The 16142-nt window shown below is 32.5% G+C and overlaps 1 protein-coding gene across 1 annotated transcript in view; it reads left to right on the top strand.

The window, feature by feature from the left end:
- Window positions 1-16142, top strand: part of LOC103610524 (serine/threonine-protein kinase Nek1-like) — a gene marked incomplete at both ends in the record, with an annotated part of 36651 nt that overhangs the window by 4925 nt on the left and 15584 nt on the right. The window contains 6 exons of the mRNA XM_008594676.1: window positions 3882-3941; window positions 4189-4248; window positions 4339-4386; window positions 4550-4624; window positions 9816-9979; window positions 10060-10191. Of these exons, the coding sequence (XP_008592898.1) occupies window positions 3882-3941; window positions 4189-4248; window positions 4339-4386; window positions 4550-4624; window positions 9816-9979; window positions 10060-10191 (539 nt within the window). The remainder of the gene's footprint in view (window positions 1-3881; window positions 3942-4188; window positions 4249-4338; window positions 4387-4549; window positions 4625-9815; window positions 9980-10059; window positions 10192-16142) is intronic.

Here is a 16142-nt window from a genome sequence, read left to right as displayed (position 1 = left end):
ACATGTTATAAATAATTCTTTTTTTTTTTGTTTGTTTGTCTTTTTGTCTTTTTTCCGTGTCCGGCAACGGATCGCAACCCTCAGTGTTGCCCCCGTACCACTCCGGGGAACGGCAACGGGATCAGAACCCTCGGTGTTGCTCCCGCGCCTCGCTCAGCCAGTGAGCGGGAACCGGTCTGTATGTGGGATCCGAACCCTCGGGCGGGAGCGCCGCCGCGCTTCCCAAGCGGCGCACTATCCAGTGTGCCACCGGGCTGGCCCCAAAGTATTTTTTAAAAGTAGTATCTGCTTTACTTTGTATTGAAACCCAACACCGGTAAAAAAAAGTTTCATACAGCATTCTTTTGAAATATCATATTTTCTAAGGTAGCTGAAAATGTACTGGTACATAATAGATAACTTAAAATTTTCTATAAATAATTTTTATCTTTTTTGGTATATTGAATTGTATTAGGAATTGTTTACAAAATGGATCATGCATTAGACTTAACCTTGTGTATTAGTTCATTTCTGTTGCTTATGACAAATTCTGGAAACTGGAAAATAAAGAAAACAGAATTTATTGATTACAGTTTTGGAGGCTGGGAAGTCTAAAATCCAGGTAACATGTCTGGTGAGGTTCTTGGTGGTAGCAACAGTGACCCGGGGGTCTCACATGGCAGAAATGGCAGAGCAAAGAGATAGAAACTCGTGCTCTCCCGTTAAAGCCCTCTGAACCATGCCGCTGACTACTGTTATTAATCCATTCACTATGGTATGGTCCTACAATCTAATCACCTTTCAAGGCCCAACCTTTCAATTACCATAATAGGATTTTCCACCCTCAACATTTATAGTGGGAATTAATCTTCTAATATATGAACTCTGGGGCACACAATTCAGTCAATCCACAGCAACTTGATTATAAAATTGGGTAGTTAACCTAAGATAAAAAAGAAAAGAAAGCCATAGGTCAATTATACTTACAAGCACACATGCAGAAATCCTTAAAAAAGGATTTTACATTTATGTAAAAATCATGAAAAGCTAAAATTAAAGGCAAATCAAATTAAGCAGTTTAACAAAAGAATAATAATTTAATAATTATCTAGTAGAATTCATTCCAGGAATACAGGGATGGTTCAACAGTAGGAAACTGATTACTGTAATTTTACTGCATTAGCAGATTAGAGGAGAAAACCTCAGTAGATGCTGAAAATTTAGTAAAATTTAACACTAATTTTTGTTTTAAACACTTCTTTGATTCAAGAAACAGAAGGTAAAGTTTTAAACTTAATACAGTATATATATAAGAATAGTTCAAAAAGTTCATGGAAAGACTTGTTTTATCTTTTAATTCTATTTTTCCACAAAATTTTTGAAGTACCCTCGTACATACCAGAAACCTATCTCAGGCATTATACATAATGATGAAAAATTGGAAGCATTACGATTAAAGTCAGGAAAAAGACGAGGTGTTTGCTGTCATTGTCTTCATTTAATGTTTTTCCAGAGGGCCTAGTCAATGCACTTAAAAAGAAAGAAATTAGAAACACAAATATTGGAAGAGAAGAGAAAACATAGACCTTATTTACAGATGATATGATTACCTCCCTAGAAAATCATAGTGGAGCAGCAGAAAACTATTACTAAATTCAATAAAGTGGCCTGACAGAAGATCAACATGCAAAAAAGAATAATCAGTTAACAAATGAAACGGTAAAGAATTAGTAACAAACCTCCCAAGTACTTTAGAATAGACTTAACAAGAAAAGTATAATTGTGAAAGAAAGGAGTCAACATCGATGGAAACAGATATAGACACAAATAACAACATGGATAAATCTGGAAAACAATGTTGAGCAAAAGATACTAAAGAATATGTATTATATGATTCCATTAGAACTCAAACAAACAAAAAAAAAAACCCAGTAAACTACAGTTTTTAGGAGGACATATGGTAACACAATAAAGAAAAGCAAGAGATGGTAATCACAAAAGTCATGATGGTGGTTACATCTGGGGGAGATGTATGGAGTTTGAAAGGGCATATGGAGAGCTTCTAGGTGTTGGCAACATTAAATCTTTTTCTTGGGTGGTGGTTACATGGGTATTTCCTGTATTTTTGCTAAACTTGTGTTATCTTTGATCTACTTTTCCAGAGGTGACTTTATGTCACAGTAAAAAAAAAAAAAAAAAAGAAAGAAAAAGGGAAAGGAGATGGATAAGTGTAACAGAATTCCAGAAACTGACTCGTGTGTGTGTGTGTGTGTGTGTGTGTGTGTGTGTGTGTGTGTGAATGAATTTATTACATGGTAAGTGAGGCATTTCAAACCAATGGGAAAGAGATGTATGAACCAATAAATGTTATGCGATAATTGGACTTTATCAAGGAAAATATTAGATTCCTAACTCATTCACAGTGATCAAAAATGTGTTCCAGATAATGATCTAAATATAAAAATGAAACTATATTAGTGGCAGAAGTAATTATAGTATTGAGATCTAAAATGTCTTCCATAGCAAGATAGTATATACAGACACCATAAAGGAAATAGATAAGTAGATTTAGCTATATATAAATTACAAATTTCTGTGCAGTAAAATAAATTAAAAATAAATGAAAAGAGTGGGAAAAAATATTTGCAATATCTATAACATAGTTTTATTTTTTACAATGTTTAAATTGCTCCTAAAATTGAACAACCTTAAAACAAGGTGAATAATTAGTATATAAAAGAAAAATTTTAATATTTAATATACTGGAAAATATTCTCAGCCTTTCTAAGAAGCAGAAATTCAAGACAGATTGATAATATCCAGTATTTATGAGAACGTGTAGAAATGACTTCTTTTGTGGGATTATAAATTGGTACAGCCTGTTAAAAGGGTAGTTTTTCTTAACATTTCAATTATGTTTTCACCCTATAATTCTATGTCTTAAAAGTTTGCCCTTCTGAAAGACTTGCATATGACACAAAGATGCATTACAGGCAAGTTCCTTATAGCATATAGATTAGGAAAAAATTGGAACCAATGCAATGTCTATCCCTAGAGGAATGGTTAAGTTAATTAATTATATCCATAGTATGGAATAGTGCTGTTGTTAATTTGCTTACTATGATGTGAAAATGTCAAGACACATTATTAAAAATTGTTTTTCATCTAATAACACATTATTATGTTTATGTAAAAATCATGAAAAGCTAAAATTCTATATGAGTATATAGTTACATATGTATTTAAATGCATAAAACAGTGTCTGGAAGGATACTCAAAAATATTAACAATAGTCACCTCCGGAGGTGGAGAGTGACGTAGACTATATACATTTTTACTCTTGTTTGAATTTTTTTTTTTTTTTTTTAAATATGGCCGGTAAGGGGATCTCAACCCTTGGCTTGGTGTTGTCAGCACCACGCTCAGCCAGTGAGCCAACCAGCCATCCCTATATAGGATCCGAACCCGTGGCCTTGGTGTTATCAACACTGTACTCTTCCGAGTGAGCCACAGGACGGCCATCTTTGTTTGAATTTTATGTAGTGAACATGTATTGTATAACTAATCTTTTTTTAGAAAAATTCATCTCTTTGTTATTGGGTTTTTGAAACGATGATCTACTATAATGTTAGAAAACTTAAAATTAACATTCATATCTGAAAACCAAACTATTTAGTTGATGATTGGAGAAGAACCCTTTTCCATATTTTCTGTGAATCTATTGTTTCTCGTTAAGCAGCATATCAAACACTACAGTGTTTATTTTTAAAGATAATATATTTTGAAAGAGTGACAGCAATATTGGTTTTACCTTTTTCTTATTTAAAATTTTTATGAATTTGGAATTTTCAAATGAGCACCTCAAAATCTTCATCTAATTTGTAGTTTTACTTCTTGTCCAGGCCCATCAAACTCCAGTGAAGAAAGTGAATCCTGGAGAAGAAAGGAGGAAAATGTTTGAGGTATAAAGACATCTGCTGCTTATTTTAAAGCTTTGCAAGAATAATTACAAAAAAAGAAACAAAATCTTACGTTATAAAGCCTCCAAACCTTTCCTCCTTGTTTCTTTCAAACAAATACCTATAACTTTTTATTTTTTTTTAACTTCCCTGGGCGTACATCAGCCATTGGTATACCAGCTTTCCTGATAAAACTAGAAAAAGTAGGAATTATTATTGATAAAAATGTTTTTGTTTTTTTTTTTTTAAGGAAGGAGTAAGAAAGAGAAGGTTGGAATTAGCCGAAAAAGAAAAGAAACAAAAGGATCAGGTAGTTTTTGCTCCTATTTCTTCCTTGTTCAAGTTGTAGGTGATGATAATTTCAAGAGTTCTAAGAAGTTTGTCTTTAAAATTGTTACAGATTAGTTTAGTGAAGGCTGAACAAATGAAAAGGCAAGAAAAGCAAAGGGTAAGAGAATAACATTTTTTCCGTGGTACATTCTTCCCCTCCCCATGTACATAAATTTCTTTTTAAAGAGTACATTGATTTCCTTTTTATTGCTAAATGTATTTCATATATTTTATATTTAATACTTGAAATGGTGTTTTGTTTGTTTGTCTCCCGCCAAAAGTTGGAGAGAATAAATAGGGCCAGGGAACAAGGATGGAGAAATGTGCTAAGTGCTGGTGGAAGTGGTGAAGTAAAGGTAGGCATTTGATACCAATGTAGTTATATTACTGTTATTTTTTTCCTCCACTTTTGCTTTGTACTTTAAAATGTATGTAACTAGCTTTTTTTTTTGTATACACTTAATTTTTATGCAGAATTCTCGCCATTTATTATGAATTCTTAGCTTTCCTGCATGTATCTGATATATAACTTGTATTGATAAGTAATATGTGACACTGTAAAAATTGCTTTAAAAAGTTTTATGTGAAGGTCGTGATACACCATTCCTGTTAGAGGAATCTTTTAAAAATCAAATATAGTTTGCCACACCTCTGCCTAAATTCCTTCTGTAGTTCAAGTAGCCTTAAAGATTAAGTTCTCAGAGGATCCTTCTTAATCTGGCCCCTGCCAGTCTCTCCAAATTAATCTCCATCAGTTCCTTACCGCACACTATAAGCTGTATTCATACTGAACTAAAGACTGTATTTGTAGTTTCCTTACTGTATGTATCCTGCTGAATCTCTTTGTCTTCACACTTGTGTTTCTGTTTACTTGATAGCACCCCTCCTTCCCTGTTCATCCTCAATTCCACCTCCATTTACCTAGATAACCATTTAACTAAATACATTAATTCAGAGATTTTTTGTGTAAATTCTGACTATATACCTTGATCAAGGTACTTACCTTTCCTCAGCTTTAGTTTCTTCATTTAACCTAATCATTTACCTAGATACATTAATTCAGAGATTTTTTTGTGTATATTCTGACTATATACCTTGATCAAGGTACTTACCTTTCCTCAGCTTTAGTTTCTTCATTTAAAAAAATGTTTATTTTCTGATAACAGTGCCTGCAGCTTGTCTAACAGGGGCTCATACAGTAATTTACTTTTCCTTTCTTTGTTCCACCAATCTGAGTCTTGTACTTCATCTTTTACTCTTATTGCGTCCTATATGTATCTCTATCTGTGGTACACCAAATTCTAAGATGGTCTCCAAGATTCTCAATCCCCGGTGTACACACCATGTATTATTCCCTCATTATTTTCCTTGGGTGGAACCTATGAATATAGGTTTAGTAGCTCCCTTGATTAGGTTATGTTTTGTGGCAAATGGTGGTGGTATAGTCACTCTCATGATTGCATTAATATATAAAAGTCCCTCGTAGTAGACTGGAAGGGGAACAGAAGTCACAGAGACATACTTCTGCTGGCCTGAAAGACAGCAAACATTCACGTGGCTAGAAGGTATAGGTAGCCTCCAGATCCTGATAATGGTCTCTGACCAACAACTACCAAGAAAATGGTGACCTTAGTCATATAGTCACAGGAAATGAATTCTGCCAAGAACCAGTGAGTATGGAAGAGATTCTGAGCCTCAGATGAGAATTGTAGCCCTGGTTAACACCTTGATTTCTTCCTGGTGAGATTCTCAGCCAGGGACTCAGCTAAACATACCCAGACTCCTGAGCCATGGAAGCTGAAGCTGTGAGATAATAAATGGATATTGGTTTAAGCTGATGAGTTTGTGGTAGTTTGTCACACAGCAATAGAAAATGAATACGCTATTATTCCTCTGTATTATAATTTTAATTTGAATCATCGAATCAACTTAATCAACACATCTTTAACCTGTGAATTCCCCTGACCAATGCCTGTTAAATGTGATATTTAGGTATGTGATAGATATTTGTCAAGTTGAATTGATTACCATTCTTACTTGTTTCTTTCCCCAAAATTTATGATTGGAATAGAAGTTTGTTTTATTTGTTTTTTCTATACATAAATATTTGGCCCACGATTTGTAGATTTGTTTTCCAGTCTCTTGAGATGTAGAAGTTTTTCATATCATAGGTCAATAATTCAGTGAGTCACCTTTTCCAATTCTGTATTAATGTAGACTTATACAATAGTTTCAGTAATACTATTTTGTATTACTTATGATACTCCTTATCATTCAGTTCTACTTAATAGAATTTATTACCTCCTGAATGATAAGGAATGACTCAGACAGAATTTGGCTTATTCTAAATTAACTAACTCCATATCTTATCTGATTGGAAAGGAAAAACTTACCAAAGTGTAGGCCTTCAGGTCTTATCAAGCGTTTTGTATCAAGCCCATGTTTAGTGTTGAGATTTTGATGATTTTTTTCCTTCTCTCTATGTAATAATTTTTCCTATGATGTCTAAAGCAATGTTTAATCCTAAATGTCCAATTTTATCAATGTTGTTTGATAATTTGAGATAGTTTTTCAATAGTTCGATACTACATGCCTAATAGGTTTCTATTTCACTTTATAAATTTCTGCAGTGCTTTCATTGAGAGTTAATAAAACTATTTTCTATGATTTAAAGCAAATTCTATGTTAGATTCTGTACTTATTTCTCATTGAGTGAAATATTTAACTTATTAGGCTGTTTGATATCTGAATAGTTGATAAGGACCTGGAGGCTCAGTATAATGTGAATCAAATTATGGAGGTCTCCAAAATAAAGGTAAAATGAAACTAAACATTGAGGGAATTATTTCAAAATTAATACTGTTATTATACCCCCTAAATAATAGGCATTATTATTCATACTATAAATATGCAGCTGTCTTTGATTATTTAGTATCTGCAAAATCTGTTACTTCTTTGCCTTATCCATTTTTAATACATCTCTTACGAATGTGTTTGTAGAAAAATTATGATATATTTCACATATAAAGGTTGATCATATGGTGATCATGATTTGTAAGAGCTGTATCTATGTTTGAAAATATATCTAAATGGTATTCATAAAATAGGAGTAGTCTATTTATACATTCAACAACATAGATCAATCTCAAAAACATACTGAGTGAAGGAATTTAAAGAGTACATATTGTATGATTCTATTTGTATAAAATTATAGAAAAGACAAATCCAATCTATAGTGACAGAAAGTACATCAGTGGTTGCTGGCAGTGAGGGGGTATTGACTGCAAAGGAACATGAGGGAACTTTCTGGGTTAATGGATGTGCTTTTGATTGTGGTGGTGGTGGTAGTTACATGAATGTATACATTTGTCAAAATTCATCAACCTATACTTATAATTGGTGACTCTCAGTGTGTATAAATTATGCCCCAATAAAATTGATTTTTAAAAGACCATATTGCTTCAATATTCTAATACAGTATTTTAGACATTTTGAGTATAAGCATCTTTAGAGATGTTTACGTATTTTTGTTTGTAACAAAATATGGAAACATTAGAAACACTGAAAATCAAGTTAAGATGATATTAGCTCTGGACTAAACTCAAGAGGTAACCATTTCCATGGGAGATGTGACCACCTTTTAATAGACTTCGGATTGTGATTCTTGACTTAAGATGCTCATTTTGAGAACGCTCATTCTGAGGACCCTCTTGATGGAGTTTCTTGCCTAATTATTTTTCCTTTTTCTAACAACTTTCATCTCTTGTTCTTTGAACATCTTTAATCAATTATGTATATTTATCTTAAACTGATTTTTTAAAAATCATGCTTTCTTATAAAATTGTGTGCACCTTACTGTGTCAAGATGTCAAAACAAATTTTATCTCATTAGGTTACACTGAAGTTATAAAAATTTGATTCTAATATTTTTCTTTGCATCTTTTCTTAACCAGACTTTTTCCTTCTGAAAGCTCTTCCTCCTTTACTGTCAGTATTCTGGCTTTTGTTCTCATCACTTCACAAGAAAAGTGTTTTTTTAAAGGCTGCCACTCAACTTTAGTCAAGTCTGTTCGTCTTATTTTCAGTGCTATTGACCTCTCCATTTGAGATTATAGATTTCTTTTTCTCGATGAAATTCTTCCACCATGACTTCTGTAGCATTATACACTTTTTACTTACTTTTTACTCTTATCCTTTTCTGACATCTCTATTTTCTGAGTTTTCCATGTAGTTGAATTATGTCTCTGTGGTTAAATCCTTATGTTCTTGCCTTTATCCTTTGTCATTCCCAGAGAATCCACAACTCCCTTCAATATTTACTTTTTCATTGATTGCCTTTCTTTACTTCTAGACTTCTTGTCTTGGTGTCAGTGCAATAGCCTTTTGGTTAGTTTTCTCTTTATCCTTTGTCATTCCCAGAGAATCCACAACTCCCTTCAATATTTACTTTTTCATTGATTGACTTTCTTTACTTCTAGACTTCTTGTCTTGGTGTCAGTGCAATAGCCTTTTGGTTAGTTTTCTACCTTGGTCTCTCTCTTATTCCTGTATATCATGCATAATATTGACTTACTGTCCATCTTAGAAATTGTTGTGGCATATTACTACTGCTAGAAAGTTTATAAATTATTTCTATGGTTTATTATATTAATGCAAATACCCAGGGCTGACAGTGCTTAGCTATACCAACCTTTTATAGCCTATTTCTACTTATATTTGTCATCCTATTTCCTTCTTCCCGCTACCTTCAATACCCAAGTATGATGTATACATATTGCTTATTTTTACTTTAATGCCTTGGTTCATATTTAATCTCTCTTTGTTATATTGCTATCAAGACCAGGTTAAACATCTTTTTCTGCAAGATTTTTTTTTTAAATAGGGATTTTACTTTTGATTTTTTGTTTTTTTCTCCATTTTTTGAATTTGCTCAGTACTTACTATTTTGGAATGTCCCTGTTATCATTTATTTATCACAGGATTAAAATGTTCTTCTAGTTTTCTGCTTTCTTTATCAACTTGTTTGGAAATGCTTTAAGGATAGATGTGATATATTGCCTTTTTTATCTACAAATAAGTATGTTTTGGTAATGTTTATGTCTTCATATCAGCTTGGTATTGAATTGAAGAATTTGAGTTATATTAAAAGCCATATGCAAATGTTTTTGTTAAATATAGTGTGTCATAAAAGCATTAAGTATTTAAACTTAATAGAACAAGATCACATGAAATGTATACTAGAAGCCTGTTTCAAAACATGTTAAGACTATATTTTTCCATATTTACATGAATTTAGTGACATTTTGCTATTTTTGTTTAACACATTAAATTATGCTTTGTTGTTAGTAACAAAGTATACTACTTTTTGATTGTTAAATGGTTATGGTATAGTAGAAAACATTTTGCTTTAGGCTATAAGTTAATTAATATGTTCAAATTAAGTAATTGCCTTTTAAAAGTCAAGCATTGAAATTTACTTTTAAGAATAGAACAGGCCTTTTAGGCTGTATAAGATAAACATGTGAGAGCTCTGTGTTTAATCCCTAGGCTCCCTTTTTTGGCAGTGGAGGGGCTGTAGTTCCATCATCCTTTTCTTCTCGGGGACAATATGAACATTACCATGCCATTTTCGATCAAATGCAGCAACAAAGAGCAGAAGATAATGAAGCTAAATGGAAAGGAGAAATACATAGTCAATGGCTTCCAGAAAGGTATGACTATGTTCTGCAGAAATTGCTTATGCTTTGCTTCAGAGAAAGTAATGAAAGTCACTGTGCATATTTATCTACAGAGGAATTCCACCTAGAGTTCGTCCAGGATTTCCTAATGGCGCTGCAGGTCATCACCATTTCCCTGATGCTGATGCTATTAGAAAATCTTTGAAAAGATTGAAGGTCGTGTCTAAACAAGCCAGTACAAACAGGTTGGACTGTGATGATCCATGAATTCATCCTTGTGTGTAATTCTGTCTCTTGTCATATATAGCTTAGTACCTACATTTTGTAGATAAATTTTTCATTGTTTACACAGAATATTTCTTGCCTCCTGGATGCAATACGTTTCTCAGGTGCAGATTTGGCCCTTGATTACATTATGGCAAACATGTAGCTCTTAAATTCGGCTTGATTTCTGTGGTTTATTTATGTGTTTAGACTGAACATACTAGTTAAAGGAACATGTGATAACTTCCAGCTAACATATGGTTGTAATAATTTCATCCACTTGCTTTAAATAAATCAGAATATAAATTTAAATGGAATCACGTTTTATGCAAAACTCCAAAACATGTTTTTATCTTCCTTTTCCTCATCACTTCGAAGCCCAATTTTCTCTCTGTTGTCTTAGCATGTTTTCTCTTTACATTCATCTCTGATTTGTACTCCTGTGTGATCCTGTTCAACAGAATTTTCCTTTTCTTCCATTGAATTAATTTAATGTTAACTGTCAATAGCTGTAATTTGCATAGTTCTTTTTTCCTTAAGTATGCAAATATGTTCTTAGACATTCCTATTTCTTCTGTAAAACATTCTTGTGAGTTATGGAAGAACATAACGTTTTGTGAAAATCTAGAACATCATCTTTTCCTTGTGATTTTAAGGAGAATAGAATCAAGTGTTATAAAAATCTTTGATTCTCTCCGCCTATTATAAAAGATGATTTAAATGTACTTGAGCAGAGATAAATAATTGAGGTAAATGTAAATTAACATTATGAATACATTATACATTATGTACAGAAGCCTGAGGTGTGAAGCTAATTATAGATTGTGTCCACTTTTGAGAAAGGCTGCAGACTCACACATATACATATTTTTGAAGAACAGTGAAGCAAGTTTTGTGTGATGATTTTATCCTCTGATATTATTGATATTTCTAGTATATATTTTTCAATTAATAATTTTGATTTTTAGAGGACTTTTAGGTTCACAGCAAAATTGAGCGGAAAGTAAAGAGTTCCCTTATACCCCTTCCCCACACATGCACAACTTTCCTATCAACATCCTCGTCCAAGTGTTAACATTTGTTGCAATTGATGAAACTACATTGACCCGTTATCACCCAAAGTCCGTAGTTCCATTAGGGTTCACTCTTGGTGTTTTACTTTCTGTGGGTTTTGACAAAAGTATAATTACATGGATTCACCATTGTAGTACCACACAAGATAGTGCCATTGCCCTAAAAATCCTGTTTTCTATCCATCGTAAAAACTTCCTATAGCATCCAATTTTGTGTGATGATTTTATCCTCTGATATTATTGATATTTCTAGTATATATTTTTCAATTAATAATTTTGATTTTTAGAGGACTTTTAGGTTCACAGCAAAATTGAGCGGAAAGTAAAGAGTTCCCTTATACCCCTTCCCCACACATGCACAACTTTCCTATCAACATCCTCGTCCAAGTGTTAACATTTGTTGCAATTGATGAAACTACATTGACCCGTTATCACCCAAAGTCCGTAGTTCCATTAGGGTTCACTCTTGGTGTTTTACTTTCTGTGGGTTTTGACAAACGTATAATTACATGTATTCACCATTGTAGTACCACACAAGATAGTGCCATTGCCCTAAAAATCCTGTGTTCTATCCATTTCTTTCTCTCTCCTAACCCTTGGCAACCACTGATAATTTTACCATCAGTATAATTACATGGATTCACCATTGTAGTACCACACAAGATAGTGCCATTGCCCTAAAAATCCTCTGTGTTCTATCCATTTCTTTCTCTCTCCTAACCCTTGGCAACCACTGATAATTTTACCATCTCCATAGTTTTATTTTTTCCAGAATGCCATATAGTTGGAATCATACAGTATGTAGCCTTTTTAGATTGGATTCTCTCACTTAGTAATATGCATTTAAGGTTTCTCCATATTTTTTTGTATCTTGATAGCACATTTCTTTTTAGGGAAGAATAATATTTCATTGTCTGGATGTGCCACAGTTTATGCATTCATCTACTGAAGGACCATCTTAGTTGTTGCCAAGTTTTGGCAATTATGAGTAAAGATAATACAAACATCCATGTGCAGGTTTTTGTGTGGTAAACATGGAAGAGCACAATTGCTAGAACATATGTTAAGAGCATGTTTAGTTTTGTAAGAAACCACCAAACTGTCTTCCAAAGTGGCTGTGCAATTTTTCATTCCCACCAGCAAAGAATGAGAATTCCTGTTGCTCCACATCAGCACCAGCATGTGATATTTAATTGTTTGGCATTTTTACCATTTTAATTGGTATGTAATGTTATCTCATTGTTGTTTTAATTGTAATTCCCTCATGATGTGATATTGAACATCTTTGCATATGCTTTTTGCCATCTGTATCTTTTTTTTGNCAAAGTCCGTAGTTCCATTAGGGTTCACTCTTGGTGTTTTACTTTCTGTGGGTTTTGACAAAAGTATAATTACATGGATTCACCATTGTAGTACCACACAAGATAGTGCCATTGCCCTAAAAATCCTCTGTGTTCTATCCATTTCTTTCTCTCTCCTAACCCTTGGCAACCACTGATAATTTTACCATCTCCATAGTTTTATTTTTTCCAGAATGCCATATAGTTGGAATCATACAGTATGTAGCCTTTTTAGATTGGATTCTCTCACTTAGTAATATGCATTTAAGGTTTCTCCATATTTTTTTGTATCTTGATAGCACATTTCTTTTTAGGGAAGAATAATATTTCATTGTCTGGATGTGCCACAGTTTATGCATTCATCTACTGAAGGACCATCTTAGTTGTTGCCAAGTTTTGGCAATTATGAGTAAAGATAATACAAACATCCATGTGCAGGTTTTTGTGTGGTAAACATGGAAGAGCACAATTGCTAGAACATATGTTAAGAGCATGTTTAGTTTTGTAAGAAACCACCAAACTGTCTTCCAAAGTGGCTGTGCAATTTTTCATTCCCACCAGCAAAGAATGAGAATTCCTGTTGCTCCACATCAGCACCAGCATGTGATATTTAATTGTTTGGCATTTTTACCATTTTAATTGGTATGTAATGTTATCTCATTGTTGTTTTAATTGTAATTCCCTCATGATGTGATATTGAACATCTTTGCATATGCTTTTTGCCATCTGTATCTTTTTTTTGGTGAGTTGTCTGTTCAGGTTTTTTGCTCGTTTTTAATTGGGTTGTTCATTTTCTTATTGTTGAGTTTTTAAGAGTTCTTTGTATATTTTGGTTAACAGTCCTTTATCAGATACATCTTTTGCAAATAATTTCTCCCAGTCTATAGCTTGCCTTCCCATTCCCTTGATACTGTCCTTTGCAGAGCAGAAGTTTGTAATTGTAATGAAGTCCTGCTTATCAGTTGTTTGTTTCATGGATAGTGCCTTTTGTGTTGTATCTAAAATGTTATCACTATATCCAAGTTCATCTAGGTTTTCTCCCACATTATCTCCTAAGAATTTTATAGCTTTCTGTTTTACTTTTAGATCTATGATCATTTTAAATTAATTTTTGTGAAGGATGTAAGCTCTGTCTAAATTTAGTTTTTTGTATGTGGATATACAGTTGTTTAACATTTCTTGAAAAGACTGTCTTTGCTCCTTTGAATTGCCTTTGCTTCTTTGTCAGAGATCAGTTGACTGTATTGATATAGGTCTATTTCTGGGTACTCTGTTCTGTTCTGTTGATGTATTTACTTTTTAGCCAATACTACAGTGTGTTGATTACAGTAGCTACATAGTTAGTCTTTAAGTCAGATAGTTATAGTCCTACAACTTTGTTCTTCTCCTTTAATATTGAGTTGGCTATTCTGGGTCTTTTGCCTCTCCATGTAAACTTTAGAATCAGTTTGTTGGTATCTACAAAATAACGTGCTGAGATTTTGATTGGCATGTGTTCAATCTGTACATCAATTTGGGAAGACCTGCATTTTGACAATACTAAGTCTTCCTATCCTTCCTATTGAATCTGGATATTGCTCCATTTATTTAGTTTTTCTTTGATTTCTTTCATCAGAGTTTTATAGTTTTCTTCATAGAGATCTGTGCATATTTTGTTAGATTTGTACCTATGTATTTCATTTTTGAGGGTGCTAATGTAAATGGTAATATATTTTTAACTTCAAATTCTACTTGTTCATTGCTGATATATGGGAAAGCCATTGACTTTTGTATATTAACCTTGTATCCTGCAGCCTACCTATAATCGATTATTAGAATTCTTAGTCCCCGGATTTTTTTTTTTTTTTTTACTTCTTTTGGATATTCTACACAGGATTGTGTCATCTGTGACCAGTTTTATTCCTCCCTTTCCAATCCGTATACCTTATGTTTCCTTTTCTTGTCTTATTGCATTAAGCTAGAACTTCCAATATGATGTTGAAAAGCAGTGTTGAGTAAGGACATCTTTGCTTTGTTTGTTTTCTTCGTGGAAAAGCTTCAAGTTTCTCACCATTAAGTATAATGTTAACTTAGGTTTTTTTGTAGATATTCTATATGAATTTATGGAAGTTCCCCTCTGTTCCTAGTTTTCTGAGAGTGTGTTTTTGTTTTTCTGTTTCTTTTCTTTTTTAAAAAAATCATGAATGCATGTTGGATTTTGCCAAATGCTTTTTATTTGCCTCTATTGATGTGATCATGTGATTATTCTTCTTTAGCTTATCAATGTAATGCATTACATTATTTGATAATTGTATGTTGAACCAGCCTTGCACACCTGGGATAAATCCACTTGGTCATGGTGTATAATTCCTTTATATATTTTTGGATTTGGTGTGCTAATATTTTGTTGAGGATTTTTGTATCTAGATTCATAGGATATTGGTATATAATTTTATTCCTTGTATTGTCTGTGTCTGGTTTTAGAACTAAGGTAATACTGGCCTCACAGAATGAAGAATTCCCTCTGCTTCTATCTTTTTGAAAAGATTGTAAAGAATTGATATTATTTCTTTTTAAACATTTGGTGGAATTTGACATTAAACCAATCTAGGACTGGTGCTTTCTATTTTGGAACATTATTAACTATTGATTCCATTTCTTTAATAGATATAAAACTATTCACATTGTCTGTTTCTTATTGTGGGAACAGGTTTATTTTATCTAGGTTATCAAATTTGTAGGTATAGAGTTGTTCACTATATTCATTAATTATTCTTTTAATGTGCAGAGAACTGCAGTGATGTTCCCTCTTACATTTTTTATACTACTAACTTGTGTCTTCTCTCTTTTACTCTTTGTTGGTCTTGCCAGAGGCTTATTGATTTCATTAATCTTTTCAAAGAACTAACTTTTGGGTTTTTTTATTTTTCTCTATTGACTTCCTGTTCTCAGTTTCACTGATTTGTTCTAATTTTTATTATCTTTTTTTTCCCTACTTACTTTGGATTTAACTTTCTCTTCTTTCTCTAGTTTGCTAAGGTAGAAGGTAAGATGATTGATTTTAAATCTTTTCTATTTATTTTTTTGATCATCTTTACTTCATATATTTTCTTGCAACATCCTCTAGATATATCTTTATATATATATATATATAGATATAGATATATCTTTTCTCTTATTTATCTATTTTTCTCTTTAAACAAATTTTTTAAATGTACAAAATACATTTCTAGAAATTCACTTATCTTTAAGTTTAAATCTTTTTTTAGCATTCATCTATATATATTTCAGTTTTTCTCTAAAAGATAAGAACTGTCTTATAAAAAAACATAACTGCAGTATATAATCACATTTTTAAAATGAATAATAATGCCTTAATATAATCAAACATTAAACATGTTTAAATCTCTCCAGTTCTCTTCCTCTCCCTCTTTCTTTCTTATATTTGATTTGTTTACATCAAGATCCAAACAAGTTCTGCTTGTTGCATTGGTTGCTATATCATCTGTCTCTTGTTTCTTTTAATCTATAGGTTCCCCC

The sequence above is a fragment of the Galeopterus variegatus genome, unplaced genomic scaffold (assembly GCF_000696425.1).
Source record: "Galeopterus variegatus unplaced genomic scaffold, G_variegatus-3.0.2 Scaffold11272, whole genome shotgun sequence".
In the NCBI taxonomy this organism is placed as follows: Eukaryota; Metazoa; Chordata; class Mammalia; order Dermoptera; family Cynocephalidae; genus Galeopterus; species Galeopterus variegatus.
Note: the sequence above shows the minus strand (reverse complement) of the source record. Positions and strands in the feature narration are given on the sequence as shown.